General features: G+C 54.9%; 1 protein-coding gene across 28 annotated transcripts in view; it reads left to right on the forward strand.

Annotated features, from left to right (window-relative positions):
• Positions 1 to 17986, forward strand: part of NRXN2 (neurexin 2) — a 102680-nt gene that overhangs the window by 23523 nt on the left and 61171 nt on the right. For 9 of the 28 annotated variants that reach the window (XM_081063550.1, XM_081063558.1, XM_081063555.1 and 6 more), the window contains exons 4-7: positions 3061 to 3090; positions 5299 to 5370; positions 9310 to 9611; positions 17174 to 17218. In XM_081063550.1, the coding sequence (XP_080919676.1) occupies positions 3061 to 3090; positions 5299 to 5370; positions 9310 to 9611; positions 17174 to 17218 (449 nt within the window). The remainder of the gene's footprint in view (positions 1 to 3060; positions 3091 to 5298; positions 5371 to 9309; positions 9612 to 17173; positions 17219 to 17986) is intronic. The other 19 variants (XM_081063575.1, XM_081063576.1, XM_081063560.1 and 16 more) reach the window with 9 other exon arrangements.

Genomic DNA, 17986 nt, shown 5'->3' on the forward strand with positions numbered 1-17986 from the left:
GCTGGGAGGGGGAGAAAAGGGAACAGTTCTTCTCCAAGCAAGTAGGATAGGCAGGGACATGAAGGGAAGCTGGGCTTGGGGACAAGTGAGGAATGAGACCCCTGATGCCGCCACCTAGCCATTTCTTGTGGGTGGTGTGTCTGCATGTGGGCCTGTGTGCGCCTGCATGTCAGTGGCTGTGGAGGGGTGTGTGTCTGAGGCTGAGTGTGAGTGTGTGTGCACACCTAGGGAAGTGATGCCTCCGTGTGTCTCTGTGACATGTGTGCCGTGTGTCTCTCCATCTTGTCCCCTATCACCGGCTTCCTTCTTTCGATGCTGGTTGTCTTGGGATTTGGGCAGGAGCTGAAGGGAGTGAGACTGAGAGTGGGGGGTGGGTTTGGCACGTGGTAGTTTTAGGGGGGTGAGCTGGGCCCTCCTTGGTGGTACTATGCTCTGGATTCTGCAGTTTCCCCTTCGGACCTGAGTCCTCTGTGCCTGCACCGTCTTTTCTCGTCCCTCCATGCTGTGTCTCAGGCTTGGCTGTCTCCCAGGAGCCCAGCCGTCCTGCTCCCCAGCCGCCCCGCTGAGCATCTCCTTTTGGGGATCCCAGCTGCCCCGCCTCCATACCCCCCCAGCCTCTTGTATCAGGGAGAGAAGACCCAGAAGCAGCCCGATAAAGAGCCCTCGGAAAGGACCCTGGGTAATGCCATCCATCACTGCCAGCCTCTTCTCTAGTGGTGGTGGGGGGGGCTGGTGCCACAGGTGGACGTGGGGAAGGGAACACATACCGAGGGGGAGCTGGGCATGAGGAGGGAGCAGAGATTGCAGGGCCAGGTGCAGAGGCAGGCGTTAGGGAGAGAACCCTCAGGCCAGGCTGGGCTGAGCCGCAGGAGACAGGGCAGGGAACTGGCCTCCCCTTCACCAAGATGGCTGGTGCTGTCACGCCTGAGGGAGCTGAGCAGCTGGTTGCCGTGGTGACAGAGGGAGAGTGCCGCATGCTAATGAGGCTGGCTGGGAGCTGGGCAGCGGAAGGGTCTGTGAGGGGAGCGGTGCCACTCCCCCCAGTAGTACCCGCCTGAGGAGGGCAGAGGGCGGATCCAGGGGGCACTGGCTCCCAGGCCTGGACTTCTAAGGGCCGGAGCCTGCGGGCAAGGCTATTTTTTGCCCAGAAGACATGGATGAGGGTCAGGGTCCCTCTGCATCTGGGTCCTGGATTTAGGGGGTTTGCAAGAAGATGCTGGGAGTTCTTGGGGGTAGAGTTGGTGGGAGGCGTTCAGAGCAAAGAATAAGACAGTCCAAATGTTTGGGTCCTCCCTGTTTGGAGGCTAAAACCTGTGTCTTCCCAAGAGCTGCCTGTCCTGATGAAGCCCTTGGCAGCTGTGGCCCCTCCCGCAATGGCCTCAGACCCAGCAGTGGGCAGAGACCAATGTCTCTGAGAGAGGAGAAGGCGGCCACGCAAACCATCTGTCCACATCTCCCACGGGCTGCAGGCTGTGGCCCCTCGCCATGCCTCCTGACCCCCTCGCTGCCTCCCTCCTGAACCCAGGCATTCCGGTCCTCAGCTTCGTCCCAGGGACACCTGGAGCTCTTTCCCTCAGATTTCCGTCCTGGTCCCGTTTCTACCCCCAGGGCCCACCTCTCATTGCCACAGCAGCTGGGATGGTTTCCAAGGGCGAGGAGGGATCCTTCCCCATCCTTTTGGCTAGACTCCGCTGGTACAGGGTAGGGGGGAGCGGGAGGGCTGACTGCAGTGTGCTCACTGGTCATCTCAGGCCCTGGGGCCGCAGCCCAACGGTGGGCTGGTGCTGCCAGCTTCTCTGGAGAGAGGTTTCCTTGGCTGGTGCCCTCTGGGGAGGGGCTCCTGGTCCAGTGCGTCAGAGTCTCTCCCCCTGAGGCTGAGGGGTAGCCTGGGTCAGGACTGACCATACCGTCTTAAGGGGCCTGGGGAACGATGGAAAAATCCCAGCTGCTCCTGCTCTCAGTCTTGGATATGGGGCTTCTGTGGTCCATTTTCAAAGTTCAGTGTTTGGGTCATCTCAGAGAGCCTGGCCAGAGAAAGGGGGTCCGCAGGACAATTTGTGAACAAGGTATTTGACCTCTCAGAGATCAGGCCTTCTGCCCAGTGGTCCTGGTCATCCTCTTTACTCCTTGCTGTCTGAGCGTGCTGGCCCTCCTCCCTCCATCCTCCCTGTGGAGAAATCCAAGCCCCTCATCCTTGCTCCGGTGTCCCCCTAGATTCTGCCTTCTCCTGCCTGCTTTCCTACTCACCTTGTCCTCTTGAACCCCAGTTTCCTTGTAGGACCCAGGTGTGCAGGGTGCCTGCTCTCCATACAGAGGCTGTGTGAGGGGCAGCTGGGAGGATTGGAACTGGACAGACACCTTCCCAAAGCTTGCTTTGGTGGGGGATTCCTGCTAGGCCCAGGCTCCTCCTACTCCCTTCTTCTCTGCCAGGGTCATAGGGTAACAGGGATGGGGTGTGGGGGGTTGGAGGTCCCCCTTACTCTCTCAATCCTACGCTAACAGGACACTCTCTCTCTCTCCAGGTGGCTTTGATTTTTGTGTCGTGTTTTATTTTCTCCTCCATCCGAATCGTTTTTCTCGTTGACCGTTTTTTTTTTCTCTCCGTCTCCCGGAAGAAAAAAAAAAGAAAAAAAGAAAAAGGAAAAAGCAGCCCTCCCAGCCTCATGCTTCTCCTCCTTTTCCTTTTTTTTTCCGGCAAGAAGAAAAAAAGAAACCAAAATCTCCTCTCCCCCTGCAGAGACTCCCTGCCCATCCTTCCTCTGGTTCTGCCTGTACCCCCTCACCCTCTCTTGTGCCCCTCTTCTCTCTCTCTCTCTCTTCCCCTCTCCTGCCCTCCACCTTCTGTTTCGGCATCGGGCCCCTTTCCTCAGCTTCTGGGCTGGGGGCCTTCCCGATGTCTGTCACAAGTTAAAAAGGGTTTTTAAATTGTGGCAGCAAAAACTTTTTTCTCCCCTCTCTCCGGCTGATTTTGATGACTCGTGTTTTCTTTGTTTCTTTCCCCTTTTCTTTCTTTTTCTTCTTTTTTTCCCTTTCTTTCTTTCTCTCCTTCCCCTTTCCAAGGTCCGGCTCACCTGACGTTAAACAGCGAAGGTATGGTTTGAAGTTCTGGTTTGCTTTGGATTGGACTGGATTGCCCCCAACCCGCGCCTGGATTTTCTGTTCCTCTCCTGGTTCCCCTTTCCCCATCCCCACCTGTCCCCTCCTTCCTTCCCTTCCTATCCCTTCCTCTGCCATGTTCTTGTTGGGGGTGCTGGGGTGGGAGTGGGGGGTTTGTCCCTGTCTGTGCGCTCCCCTCTCCCCATCTCCCCAACACACTCCATCCACCCTCATCTCACCTTGGTTTCTGACATCAAGAGATGTTTGAACTCCTGCCGTTGTCCCCAGTCACCTTTTTGCGTTTTCCTGGTAGTGTATCTTGCTTTGTTTCTTTCTCATGGTGGTATTTTATTTCCTTCCACTCATTCTGATCATTCTTTCTTCTCTATGAACCCAAATAAAAAGAGAAAAGCAAGGGCTGGAGAAAGAATTTCAGGCAGCCCCATTCCCCTCACCCTGCTGCTGTGGGATGCCCCCTATATCTACATGGGAGTAAGTGGGGTAAAATGGGGGAATGCCGGTGTGGGAGACCCCCTTGCAACAGCGGTCCCACTGCACGCCCTCACCCTTGATCTTCTGAACGTCTCTTGACTGTTTAACAGATGAGGACATTTAGGCCCCAAGAGATGAGGTGACTTGCTAGTGATTACGCAGCCTTTAATTAGTGGGACTGTTGGGAGGGCTCGTCTATTCTAAGTTTCCCTTCGATCAAATCCCGACCATCTTTAAAAGCCTGGTGTTAAGACAGAGCCCAGGAGTCCTGCCTGTGATCCCCCCAGCCTGCCTTTCCCTGAGTCTCTTGAGCTCAGGTGTTTGGCCTTCTAGACCCATGGGCACTGCTCCCCTGCTCAGGGCCGTCCCCGGGGCGGGGGCTCCTCTTCCTTTGGGATGGGGTCGTGTCCTTAGCCTGTAGGCAGGAGAGGCCCACGGGAAGAAGACTGGTGAGGCTCAGATCTGGAATTTGGGATGGATTTAGGTCTGGAGAGATAAGGGCGTGTGATTCTTGTTGGGATGTCCAATTACGGCAAGATGCGTGGGGAAAGACGAAGTCCCAAGTGGAGAGTCAGGACCTGGTTGGTTCACTCACATTCTTCTTGCCTCTCAGTGCTTGGTTCTGGGGGTGCTGGCTGTGGCTCCCCTTTGTCATAGATGAAAGCCCAAAGGATTCCCCCCATGCCTCCCTGGAAAGGCCCATAGCTCAGGTGTTATTCTAGCTTCAGTTCTGGGGATTTGGGATTGGGATGGGAGTAAGGGCCCGCATAGGAACTTTTAAAATCCATTCTTCAATTTCCCTCATCCTGAAGCCATCCCATCGGGTCTGGCAAAAGGTGTGGGTGCCTGGGAGCCAGGCGCTGAGTGCACAGGTCACTGGCAGGGCGGGTGGAGAGCTCGAACTGAGCTGGGACCCAGACTGGTCCCAGGTGCCTGCAGGGGCCTTTGGATTGGAGGCCTGGGGGTGGTGTGGAGTGGGCAGTCATCCCTGAGAAAGGGCTTTCCCATGAATACAAGGAGCTCCAGCTAGGCAGGCGCTCTCTTGCTGTGCACAGCCCTCTGAAGGCACAGTGGAGGGCCAGAGAACAAACAGAAACCAGCTGGCAAAGACGAGGGCAGAGGTGACATTAAGAGCACTCACTGTGGTAAATGATCCAGGGGTAGACGGAGAACCAGGTTTGCCCCGAGGATAGGCAAAGATCCGAGGAGGGGGTGTGGTGTGACTCCTGGCGTTTTGGAGGAAGTGTGCCTGTGTCAGCCTTTTGAAGAGCAGGAGCTCTGACCCAGCAGAGGGGCTGTGAGCAAAGATACAGAGTGGGGAGGAGAGCGAGCCAGGAAGTGGCCGTAGGGGCTCAGGGGTCTCCTGAGGGCTGGCCTGTGTGTGTGCTCTTGGGCCTCAGGGGCTCCTGAACCAGCAGAGGCCCCTGCTGCTCTGGCCCAGTCTCCCCATCCCTGAGCGAAGGGCAGAAGTCAGCGGCCATGAGTCTGGTGGGGTCTCGGGCCAGTGGTCCTTGGTTTGTCAACTGGCTCTTTTCTTAGAGGCCCCGAAGCAAGCAAGTCCCCAGAACAGCTCCCCTTTGCCCCAAGCCTGCACCCCCAAGCAAGAGGACCTCTGCCCTGGAGAGGGCCCTCCATCACCTCCAGGCTGGGGTGGGACTGGCTGGGTAGCCCCCCGGCCCCGTGCCTGACTCCCCAATTCTGCTTCTCCAGTAGGGTCCTTACTGTTCTCCGAGGGGGGGGCCGGGAGAGGAGGAGCCAGCGATGTGCAGCAGCCAACAAAAGGTCAGTGACCCTACGGTCCCCAGAACGCCCAGCCCCACCCCTGGGAAAGCTGAGTCAATCAAGGTGTACCCTCTCTGAACCCCCGGGGACTGGTGGGCCTGCACCCCCAGGATCTGCCCTGGTCTGAAGTGCCACAAGCCTCCATGTGTTTCCCAATGCGCGATTGTCCTGGTGACCTCTGTCTAGAACACTGATGTCTTTTTGTGGCAGTTCAGACCCATCCCTAGAAAGTATGTTTCTCTGGCGGAGCGGCCAGGCAGCAGGGTAACTTCCCTGCACCCCCTCCCCCCATCTAACCATCAAACGCTAGTTGGCAGATGTATAGAGGGCTCATTTATAATACGCATGTATTAGACGCATCACCTAAATGAGCCTCGGGGACCCTTTGTGGAAGGGCTCATTGCCCTGGGTTTACAGATGAGGAAACTGATACTTGCCAAAGTCCCTTGAGGCCAGCATGAAGCCCTTGAGTCTCTCAGGGCTGTAGGTTTTAAGCATTGAGGCTGCTTCTCTTAAAAGCTTGTCTTTCCTAAGAAGTTTACAGGGCACTTTTGTAACCCCTCAAGGAACACCAGTGGGTGCCAAGCAGCGGGGCTCGAGTCCTGTCTGCATTCTTCTAGTACGTGCTGTTCTGTCGGCCTGGATTCCCGCCACCCTGTCCTCCCCAGCTATTTGGTGTCTATTTCAGCTGACTCTTGAAAAAGCAGCCAGGCCATCCACACTGGAAGTCGCCCCTACTCCCCAGGCAAATCCAGACACTCGGTGTTCCCCTTGTCTACACATCCATTCCATGGCTTGTCACACGGCATCAGAACTGTCACTTTACCTGTTTGCCTCCCTCACTAGACCGAGCTCCCTGAGGACAGTGCTTGGGTGTCTTCATTTGTGCTTTACCCATAAGTAGGTGTGTGCTCAGCAAGTTTATTTGAAATGGGTGACTGGTCTTTGTTTTCAAGGGGCTCATTGACATTCTAACAAATAAGTACAATAAAGCGTGGTACATTGAAAATATCTGAAAAGTGCAGCCTTTGTCCAGAGGAGTTCATTTATTCAGCGAGCTGGAGAGAGAGGCGGTGCACACACAGAAACCGACACAGCAGTACGGGAGGCATTTATTTGTGGAATGGTTCACAGTTTAGGAAGTTGCACCTGTCTAGCTCTTTCTAGATACCTACAGCAAACTGTGAGGTGGAAAGCTGGGGCTTAGAGACGTTGCCACGTGGCCAAGGTCACAAAGCTGGTGGAAGAGCCAGCATGAGTGCCCAGGTCTTTCTCACATCACACTTCCTCTCCAGGGAGCAGTACAAGATGTTACCAGGCAGGAAGTGCCAAATGAGCAGAACAGACAGCTGTAGTGCTTGAGAATAGGGAGGGGCGGAGGGGGACTGGAGACCTTCCCAGAGGAGGGCTCTGAGCTGGGCCTGGAAAGGAGGCAGCTGCTCTGTCCCTCCCGGGGGCTCAGAAATCCAGGACCACAGCAACTGGTCTCTAGCCACATTCAGCTTGACTGGGGACACTTGTGGGGCTCCGCCCTCCCGACCTGGGAGATAAACAAGTATGAGCTACTACCCACCTTCCTGTGGCAGGGGCTATTAGGAGCGCTGCTCGTTGTTCAAGGGCGGCTGGGAGTTGTAGTTCCCCGATCGTCTGGGCTGCGAGACGGGGAGAGCGCCCCCTGGTGCTTCAGGTCTTCTCCCAGAACTGGTTTGCGCTCTGGCAGCCCCCCCCATCTTTACCTGGAAAGAGCCCACCCCCCAATCCCTTGAGATCCTGCTGCCCTCTTTCCCCACTCAGGGTCTGTCTCTGTCCTTCTCACCATCCTCGGGTTTCTTTTCCACATTTACTCATCTTTTTTGTCCCTCTCCTCAAATTCTTTCAGGCTCCCTCTGGCTGCTCCAAGCCTCTTTCCATCTCTGGGCCTTCTGGGGTCTCTGGCTGCACTGGGAATTGGAGAACATGTAGACCCAGGCTCCGGAGTGGCTGGCTTTGCCTCCTCTCCTAGGAGACCTGAGGCAGAGCCCAGAGGAATGCAGGAATATCTCCTTTCTCCATCTTGCCTTGGCAGCTGTGGTCCAGTCCCAGGCCTGCCTCTCTCCTTTTTACTGGCCTCCTTTGTTCTGTCCCAATCACTTTTTCACGTGATTGCCTTCTTCTTTTCTTTCTTTCTGTTTGACTCTCCCTTTAATGGTATTTTCTTTGACTGCAGTGAAGGTGAGGGAGTGGGAGGGAAGGCCTGGCTTCTGGGAGGGACTAGTACGTGTGGCAAGCCCAAGGTCAAACACGTTCCTTTTCTGGTCCTTGAGCCCTCCGCTTCACCACTGCCTGGGCAGCAGGCCTGGTTGCTATGGAAACAGTAAGATACTGAGAAAGCTTTGGCTTCCATTCCCTAGAGGTCGCTGTCCCCCTTTCCTTGCTGGCCCCCTTCCCATCACCCTTGCCTGGCCCCGCCAGCTTGCTCCTTGTCTTTATCTAGACTGCTTCACTCTGTCACCTCTTGCTCCTTCACTGCTCTGACCCGTCATCGTTTCCTTTTTGTCCCTGATGGTCCATGTTCCCCCCTCCCTCCGTGGCCTCCCTCCACACACACCTTCTCCTTCTCGACTCCTCCCTTTTATTCCCTGGCACTCCCCACGGGAGTCCTGAGGTAGGTAGAGCAGGGCTTCAGACTGTCCCCACGTCGCCTGTGTCCCCATCAGCCTTGCTGCTCTGTGGCCTTAGGAAACTGGGCCTTGCCAGCTGCAGCGAGTGTGGTGCCAGGCTCTGGGGCAGCAGCTGGTGTCTTGGCATTCGGAGGCAGTGAGGACAGAGTCTCCGGGCAGCCTGCCCAGATAGAGAGAGAAGCAGGGCTGTTGTGTGCAGGGGAGGGGCATCTGCAGAAAATGTACCCAGAGAGCCCCTGCTTCCACACGCCCGCTACTGTGGCTGGGCCCACGGGAGGGCAGGTGTCTTCTGCAGGCTGTGCATGCGTGTGGCACTGTGCCTTGCTCCTTCCCGGACCCGAAGCCTCTGCTAAGAGCCCCCCTCCCCCCCAGCTGTCTCGTTCTATGAGGTGGGCTGGACAAGCCCTGTGCTGGGGAGGAGAAGCGAGTCACTGTCAGAGGCCAGGTTCTCTGCTCTCCATTACCTCCATGTCCATGCGTGGGCACTGGCTTGTGAAGCTGGGGGGCTGGCACCCCAACTTCCCTCCACCGAGCCGTTGGCCTCTCACTTGTCACCGACTTACAGAACATTAAATGGCCCTAAGGTTCTCCCAGTTATTTTTGCTTCTGCTTAAAAACTGCCAGGGGGTGCTTACACACACGTGCGCGTGTGCACGTCCATCCCTGTCACCTGCATTGCCTTCCCATGTGTCTTACCCTGCCTCCCCCACCCCACCACTTCCCCATTCTTCTCATCTGCTCACTGCTACACAGCAGGCCGACAAGTCCCATCCCTAATGGTGAGGCCTGAAACTGTCCCTGGGCTGAGACTGGTTGTCACCGAGAGGAGGCAGGAGTGGGAGGTGGGCTGCACTCGGGAGAGCTTGGTGCCCCAGCCATAGGGGAGGCTCTCCCAGGGATGAGTCAGGTGGAGCCTCTTATGTCTCTTCCACACCCCTTTGTTAAGGGGCGTAGCTGATGGGGGGCTGGTGAGGGAGGCAGTGAGAACGTCTGCTTTGCCTGGCCCTGTGGCAGCTTAATTGTCAGCTGTCCGTGTGAGAACCACTTAGCAGCCTCCTGCTTTGACAATGGACACGGGGAAGTTGACTTCTGACAGCAGAGATGGCAGGGTCCAGAGAGGAGGGTGGACAGGCCGGGAGCGGGGAGGGGCCTGAAGTTTGCAGTGGGGGCCGCAGGGCTCCTGCCCGGACTGCGCCTGGGCTGCTGGAGGGGCAGAGGGAGGTCTGACGTGCTGTGTCCCACTCAGCCCTCTCCCCTCTCCCCACACCACGGCGTCCAGGCAAGGAGGAGTTCGTGGCGACCTTCAAAGGCAACGAGTTCTTCTGCTACGACCTGTCACACAACCCCATCCAGAGCAGCACAGACGAGATCACGCTGGCGTTCCGCACGCTGCAGCGCAACGGGCTGATGCTGCACACGGGCAAGTCCGCCGACTACGTCAACCTGTCCCTCAAGTCCGGGGCCGTCTGGCTGGTCATCAACCTGGGCTCGGGCGCCTTTGAGGCCCTCGTGGAACCCGTCAACGGCAAGTTCAACGACAACGCCTGGCACGACGTCCGGGTCACCCGAAACCTGCGCCAGGTAGGGGGAGCAAGAAGAAGGCCAGGGGCCAGCTGCGTCGGGGGCAGAATGGGGGTGTGGGTGCGAGGCGTCAGGGCTGGGCGTGGAGGCAGGGTTCTGGAGAACATCGAGGGGTCTAGGGGTGCAGCCGTAGCTGGCAGGTTTCAGGGACCAGGGAGCCGAGGTAGGGAGGAGGCTGAAGAGCGGCCCAGGGCTGGAGCCTGAGGGACGGGGAAGGGCAGGCTCAGATGGTGGCAGTCACAGGGGTTGCAAGGGCTGGGGCGAAGAAATCAGGTGATCTGGCAGAAGGGCGGCTCGGGAGATGCGAGGAGTGAGCTAGAGCCTGGACTGGATGGGTGGGCCCTGGGGTGCTGCGGGGTGGGAGACTCTGGCCTGGAGGAGCAGCTATGGGTGTCCTGACTCCAGGGCAGAAAAGCACAAACGAGAGCCTGAGGTATATGTGGGCCCAGCATGTGGCCTGCCCTCAGGCAGGGCCATCCTAGGACCGAGGCAGAGATGGGGTCAGAGCAAGGTGGAGGGGCAGCAGGTGCGTGAGGGAGAGCAGGATTGGAGAGGGCCTTGGTCCCGTCTCTCCTGTGGGCAACACCCCCAAAGGAGCCCAGGCTCTCGCAGCCGTCCGTGGCTGCCTTTCCACGGCTCCTAGGCCAGCCCATGCAGGAGCTCAGAGGAGACTCTTGGGTTGGCCCCTGCAGGCAGGACAGGGCTCTTCTCTGCAGTGTTCCCTCAGCTCCTGCTCTGTCCTCTTAGTTGTGGCCTTTTTGCCTCTCACAAGGCCCAGGGTGGCTATGGCAAGTGAAGCCGTCTCTCTGGCCAGGCTTCTGCTTGACAGCAGCCCCCACAGCTTGTTTCCAGCCCTGAGATGTTCCTGCCTCTAGCAGGGTCCCAGCCAGACCCTTCTTCCAAAGCAGGAGAGGCCACTCACTGCCTCCGTGGTGGCTCCTATCCGCCCCCCACTCCTTGCCCTGCTCACTTAGAGCCCTCACCCAGGTGCGCAGGCCTTCGCTGGTCCTTCCCTCGCGGGTCCACCGCTTTCTCTGATGGCAGGGAAGCTCTTCCGGCTGTGTTTCCAGCAATCTAAGAGCCACCAGGAGCACAGAGCGCCCCTACCCTGGGAGGTGCTGTCTGCTGCTGTGCAGCCCCTCTGGCTGGTGATCGTCTCATACTTCCTGGTTCTGGCTGTGTGGTGGCTCACCTTCCGTTGTCTCCCATCCTCCTCCCCCTATTCTCCCACTGAAAGGCTCTTCCGTAGGCGGTCGGGATTCTGGCTGACCTCGCACTCTTCTTACCTGTTCCTCTTCAACACCATTGAGCTATGATCTAATCAGGAGCCTCCTCCTGTTGTGCCCCCCTCCCTCCCTGTCGCTGTGGGGTCCCCGTGAGGAATCCTGCTGTTCCTTCCGTGCCTGCTGCTACCTCTTGTAGTTGAGCCCCTACCCGGGTGCCTATTCTTAGTGCCCCTCGTGCTCTGAAGAGTGGCGTGCTTTGTGGGGGCACTCCTCCTCAGGGCAGGGCCCCTCTTCGTGTCACATCATTGCCTGACTGGGCTGGAGGGCTGTCCTGTGTTGTCACTCCTGTCTGAGGCAACTTGATTGCGTCAGGTGCATTGCTCGTAGCTTGGTGTGCCACACACATTTTACTGTGGGGGTGTGTGTGGGAGGACTTGCCTTTGGGGCTTCTTGCTTGCTTTCCCTCCCCAGGACCAGTGCTGTCACCCGGTACTGCCTTTGGCAAGATGCTGCAAACGCTCTCTATGCGTCATTTGGCCAACACATGTATCGTGCGTCCCTTTTGGGCACGGAGGGGTTAAAGGCCTGGTCCCTGCCCTCCCAACCCTTCAGCTTTTAAGTAGACAGGATAAGTCTGTTAAAAGTGAGCAGAGCAAAGCCATGCAAGTGCCACCTGAGTGGCAGACACTTTAAATGTTCTAGGAGCTCGAGAGACACCGAGAGGAGGGGGCGGTCTGTGGCTAAGGGAGTTGGAAAGCCACAGAGGGGATGAGACCTGGCCTTAGCGGCACCGAGTGTAGACAGTGACCCATGGTAGTCTCTTCTCAGGCCTCCCAGAATCATGGGCCCACACTGGAAACTGATGGAAACCACTTCCTGTTCCCGTCCTGCTGTACCCAGTGGGGCAACGCAGAGTCAGGTCAGGTTGGCCTGAACACAGGCTTTCAGGGCCAGAGTCGGTGTCTGCTTACAGACTTTGCTCGAGAGCTCTTTTGAAAAATGGTTTTTTGGGGGATTTTTGGACTCACCACAAAGTGAGGTACAACCCTTTTTTTGGTCACTGCGGCCATTGGGGAAAGGTCAGCCTCTGGGCTGTGCTCGGACTCACTGCTGTCACCCAAGGCCTAGCCTATGGCAAGTCCATCCTCACCAGGCCCTTTGAATGCCTGTCTTTCAAGGGCTTCCACGAATAAGTCATTGGGTCCTGTTGTCCCTGAGTAGTGGTTCTCGCTCAACCAACAGGGGTGTGCCCCTCCTCCCTACCCAGGAGACGTTTGACAATGTCTAGAGACATTTTGGGTTGTCACAGCTCGGGGGAGGGTGCCACTGGCATCTAGTGGGTAGAGGCCAGGAAGCTGCTAAACATCCCACAGCCAAAGTGGTCTGGCCCCAAAGGACTTTAGAGCCGAGGTGGAGAAATGCCATTCAGACAAGTTTATACAGTGTCCGGATGACGTCCTCGGATCAGAAAGATCCTTTTGTGATCTGAGGGGTGACGTTGGGGTGGGGTGGGTGGTTCGAACCAGTGTCCTGTTTCCCCAGGAGCAAGAACCAGAGCTAATATAAGAAATGTCATCTGCCTCCCTTACAGGGTAGATGGCAGGGTCTGAGAACACACCGGGCTCCACATTGTTTTCCCCAAGTGATTAGAGCGGCTGGAGTCGGGAGGACCTGCTCCAGAACGAGCACAGAGGGGTTCTCCCTTTCCCATGGTTCTGCAGCTGCGGGAATGGGTCAAGAGGCCAGCTCCAAAGACTGGAAGGAGGCAGAATTCCGCCCCCATCCCCCTTCCCTGGGACTAGATAATTATCCCTGAAATCATCCGGAGGCTCAGAACACAACAGTTCGGACTGGAGGAGGCCTGACTGAAATGGCACCTTGCTGTCTGTCACCTTCCTCTCCCTTCGAATTCAGCCTGAGGCCACTGTGACTAGAGGTGTCTCTTGGGGAATCTTTGCAGGAATGATTACCTTTGAGGATTCCCTGAGGCGTATTTTAATCCTCGGCCCACTCTTCTTCCATATGCAGTATGCTTCCCACCACCATGCAAGCCAAGTGCAAACCCATTTCATCATTAGCCAGAACCAAATTTGGAAGATAAGCTGGCTACCAAAGTATCACGGGGTGCTTCCTCCTGCCTGGCTCCCATGACACTGCTTCTCAGTGTGGAAATTTTCAGGAGAGCCCCTGGGCTTCAAGGAGGGAGTCCCCCCAAAATGGGGTCCACCAGGCATGTGGGAATCCCTCCCCCACCCTCTGGACCAGGCCACTCTTCCTCCCTGGCAGCTCATGTGTCCTGCCGTAGGGCCTAACTGTGCTCCTCTGCATACTAGGCCTGTGCCAGCTTCCCGGGCTCCCGCCTTATTCCCACAGTTCTCCCATCGACACCTTACTGCCCGTGGAAATCCTAGAGCTGGGGTTTGAATCGGACAGACTGGGTTCAGATCCCAGCTCTGCCACTAGTTAGAGTGGCATGAGGCAACGTATATAACCTCTCTGTGCTTAGCTCCTTCCCCGCAAAGCGAGAACGAGCCTTCGCTCACTGACTGAGCTGATCCCATAAAGCCCGTGAGCGCTGAAGGGCTCGATGCCGGTATTGTCAGCGATGCGTTTTTTTCAATCCATTATTTGCCAAATGCCACCTTCATCATAAAGCCTTCTTTGGTCCTCACACGACAGTCTCCCTTCTTTGCTATGTTCTAGGCTTATCGTCGCGTGCCGTCTCTGTGGTCAATATTTGTGTTCATTTCTTCTCTCTACTTCCAGGTGGTAAACTCCTTGAGGGCTTAATACCAGCAACTAGTTGTTTTTCCAGTGGTTTTTTTTCTGGTTCATTTGGGCTCTGTCTTGAAGCGCATTGGTGAGTTTTGGACATGAGGACCCAGCAGATCTATTCCATATGGGCCTAGAACCATCCTTTGTCCTCAGGAAAAGACCCCTGTTCGCTTTACAGGAGAAAGCCTCTCCCACCCCCTCCTCTGCATTTCCACAGGCCTGTTGTCCATCTTTTACCGCATGTCTCAGATGGTACTATCACATCTCTCCTCCACCAGCCCAAGCGCAAGGGTCTCATTTCTCTTTTGTATCTCACTAATTTTTGTAGCAATCCTGTGAAGTGGGAGACAGTCCCCATTTCACCAGTGAGGAAACGGAGACTCAGCCGGTTAAAGAACTTGCCCGAGGTTATCCGGTTAGGAAGTGGTGGAACTGGAGGTCTGTCTGACTTCGAAGCCACTCCGTTTCTCTGCCTCCCCGGGGAAGGCCGGTTGGGGTCGTCGGTGCAGCGTGCAAAGGCGGCTGTAGTTCGTCTTGTGGTTCTGCCATTCTTGGACCTTCCCAAATCCTGAAACCATCTGAATGTTCTGCTTGTCTTGGAAAACAGGCTCCTCTTACCTCTGAGTGGAGTGGCTGTCTCCTTTTTTGGTCTTGAGTTTCTCTTGCTCGAGCTCCACAGGGATGGCCTGCATTCGTTCTTTTTGTGATTTTTGTGTGTAACCCTCTCTTGGCTTTCTTGAGGGGCTGGAGCTACTCTCAGAGTTCAAGGTGGAAATGGGGTTGTTCAAAGGCCAGGGGAAGTTACCACTTGATATAATGACTGACCTCTCCCCTCTGTGACTCGATGCCGTTCTCCCTCATCAGGCATGTCATTCTGGTGCTCCTGGGCTGTTTCTGTGAGTGGGGAAAAGCCTTCACTGTTCATTCATGAGTCTGAAGACGCTGCTCTCCAGATCCCATCATTTGGGAAGGCACAGGCTGCCGTGTCCCTGGCCACCAGGAATGGGTTCCAGTGGAAGCTCCACTCTACTATTCGGCCACAGTTGCCCCCTCGGGCTCAATCCCCGTGGACTGGGTTCTGGATCCACACTCCCTGGGTCTGGTGGGGCCCCGTCTCACCCAGTCCAACCTTGCTGATTGTCAGAGGAAGCCTGGATCTCTGGACGCCTTAGGGGAAGGTCCAGGCTTTAAATTCACGTCTCTCTTCCCTCTCAATCTTGTTTCTGAGTTTGCTCTTCTACTTCTTAAACAAGAAGTCATCCATGAAAACTAAAACTGATTTTTTTCTTATTTTAGTCCCCACAACCAGTTCTAATTAAAAAAGAGTAGTAGCTGGATTTCCCTCCAATGTCTTTTTGTTTTTTTCTGCCTTGTTCGACTAGCGCAGTGACATCAGGCAGCTGTTACCTTTTTTATGTAGCTGCCTGGGAGCTAAGTGTTCCTCGTCCTGACTAGTTGGCCTCTTCATTTCGCGACAGACCTACTATCCGATAGTACTAGTCCTCAAATCACCTGTTACACCCTTGCTCCAGCCATCGGCCCTAGAGTTAGACTCCCGTCCTCCTGCTCCGCAAACTGTTTTTGCATCACTAATAATTAATATTGGTTATTCAGCACTTCTAGCTGCTAAATATTGGCTTCTGTTATTTTTAATTATACGAGGCCCTTATTAATTGTGTTACTGAATTAGCCCTGTGCCCACTGGTTATAATAACTGTCTAACTAATGGATCTGTCCTTAGAATACCTTTCCTGCTCACAATCACTCTCTCGGGTGTGCAGTTTAGTATTTAATGGACATCAAACAATTGTGTCCGTCCATCTCTGATACTTTTAATTGAAGCTGCCTCAGTCCCTTTGATATCTCCTCCCCAAACACCCGAGTAGTTTTGAAGGCAGTTGTTGCTGTGTCTTTGGCCATGAGAAGAGAAAATGAACAGAGCCATATGGGGCTGGGAATTCTAGAGACTGGGGAAGAAGAAGCTGGCTTATAGCATAGGGAGGAGTAAAGGAGTTTAGAGGTAGGTGAGCCTCTGTGTTCCTTTTTATGGTATGGTATGTTGGGGGGTGCATTTCTGGTGCTGGCTGTGGGGAGTGGAGGCTCAGAGGTCTATAGCTGTGCCTGGAAAGAGGCTGTGCGGCCGGGAAAGCCTTACCATTTCCAGAGACTGGCAGGGGTGGTGGTAGTGGGTACTTAATTCTTGGAGGGGTGGTTGCCCAGAGGAGCATAAGAGAATGGACGTCGGGTGATTGAAGAACCTGGGGAACTTTCTGGGAAATGTGGGCTCTGAAAAGTCAAGCTAGGCAGGAAGGAGGAGTCAGCTATGGGTGGGAGAGAGGAAGGAGAGGGAGGAGGGTTTTGGGTGATTCGATATGATATGACAGTGAGCCCTCTACCAGCCCATGGAGGGCAATGTTTCCTTTTCCTTGTTCTGGTGGCAATTCGCTCTTTCTGCCTTTCTCAAGGAAGAGAAACGGGGCGGGGGGGGGGGGGCGGGAATAAAGAAAGAAAAAGAGGAGCTGCCCCTCCCCTCATGACTCCCTGGATCTTTTTGCCTATCCTCCATCCTCAGGAAAAGCAGACACCCATATATATATCCCTTCCTACGCTCCTTGGGAACCCCCTCCTTTTACCTCCAAATGAAATTGCCTCTCATCCTAGCCACTCCTGTGATTCTCTAGGGGTGTTGGTGACTCTTCTCCCAGCCTGACAGCTAGCTGGCCCATAACCAACCAGTTAACCCATTAACTCAACGTGGTCATTGGTCAACCAGTTGGCCAACACCAACTTGCTCTTTAGCCAGTTCTCTGGAAAGCCATCTGATTGACCAGTTAGCCAACAAAGCCACCTCTCCATTACCCGAGTCAATAGCCCATCCCTTTCTTACACCCCTTGCTCCCTTCCCTTCCTTCCCCTCAACTCCCTAACATTTCAGCCAATAAGACTTACTAATACTGCATAATTGGGTCTGCTTCTTAACCCCCTACCTTCCCTCTCTCACCCTCTGTTGGAAAACCCCGTTGCCAACTCTGTTTGTGTTACTAACACGCTTATAACCCAGGGGACCAAACAATGGGCAGGGACAGGTGGGGCAAGGTATGAGTGAAAGACCGAACTAACCTTTCTGTCTCATCTGCGGAATGTCAGCCATCTTTAAGTCTTTGCTTTCTTGGTCCAGTTCTTTTGTTGTTTTCTTCTCTACTAACCAAGGTCTTTAACTGTTTCCCCTTCTCTGCAGCTGGCTCTTCCTCCGGGAGGGGATGGGGGAAGAGGAATCCAGTGGAGGGGTCGGAGAGGGATTGGGAGAAGGGATTTAATTTTTGTGTGTGTCTTATTTCTCCCTCCCATCATAATTTAATTTTCTTTAAACAAAATACTTTAGTTGAACCTGAAGTGGGAGGGTCTGAACAGACAGCCAAATACATATGGGTGTATATTTTTCCTCCTTCCTTGAGTTTCACAGTTGGTCATTTTATTTTTCTTTTCTTTCGTTCTGTTCTTTTGTCTTTGTTGTTGTTTTTTTTGACCCCTCCTCCCCCCCCCCCCATATCTCCGGTGAAGCACGCAGGGATTGGACACGCTATGGTAAACAAACTGCATTATCTGGTAGATATCACTCTAATTGTCTTACCGTTTGGTTTGCCGTGGGTTTTTTTAACTGTTCGATTCTCCCTCTTTGGTTTCCTTTCCCTGTTTGGTTTTGGTTTGCTCTTCCAGTTGTTTTTTGCGTCCTGGACAATCTTTAGATTTTGCTTCTCTCTCTTTTAGTTTTCCTCTCTCCCTTTTCTTTCTTTTTTGGTCCAAACTCAAATCCAAACGACAAATGCAAATGGAGGAATTTGGCCTGTCCCTGCCCTAACCCCTGACTTCTGAATTCAGATTCCTGGCCAGAGGGACCTGGGGGCAGGGCCCATGTTCATTGGCTCTGGTTAGACCAGCCCCGATGCCAGGCTGCTTATTTCTATTGCTTTATTTTATTCCTTTCCCCCCTTCTCCCTCGTTTTTTCTTTTTGATTTAGTTTCTTTCTTGGTCTCCTGAAAATCCATGGAAAACACCATCCCATGACATGCTACGCTCTGCTCACTGTCAGCTTCCGGACAGGCCCCTCGGGTTGGGGGAGGGGGCTGGTGGTGAGACCCTCAGTGGCTGCCAGCTCAGGCATGTTCCCCAGAGGTGGTTGGAAATGGCCTTGGGGGATACACAGAGCCCCTTCAAATCACCAGTTCATACCAGTTTTGGGGCTGTTTCATGCTGGCTGCCAGGGAAGAGGTGACATCCCCTCCCTCACTTCTCAACCTTGAGGGTTCCTGGTTCCGTCTCCCCCCACATTTTGCATGGCACGAATGGTCTTTTTCCCCACCAGGGACAGCGTC

This window comes from Rhinolophus hipposideros, assembly GCF_964194185.1.
Source record: "Rhinolophus hipposideros genome assembly, chromosome: 10".
Taxonomy (NCBI): Eukaryota; Metazoa; Chordata; class Mammalia; order Chiroptera; family Rhinolophidae; genus Rhinolophus; species Rhinolophus hipposideros.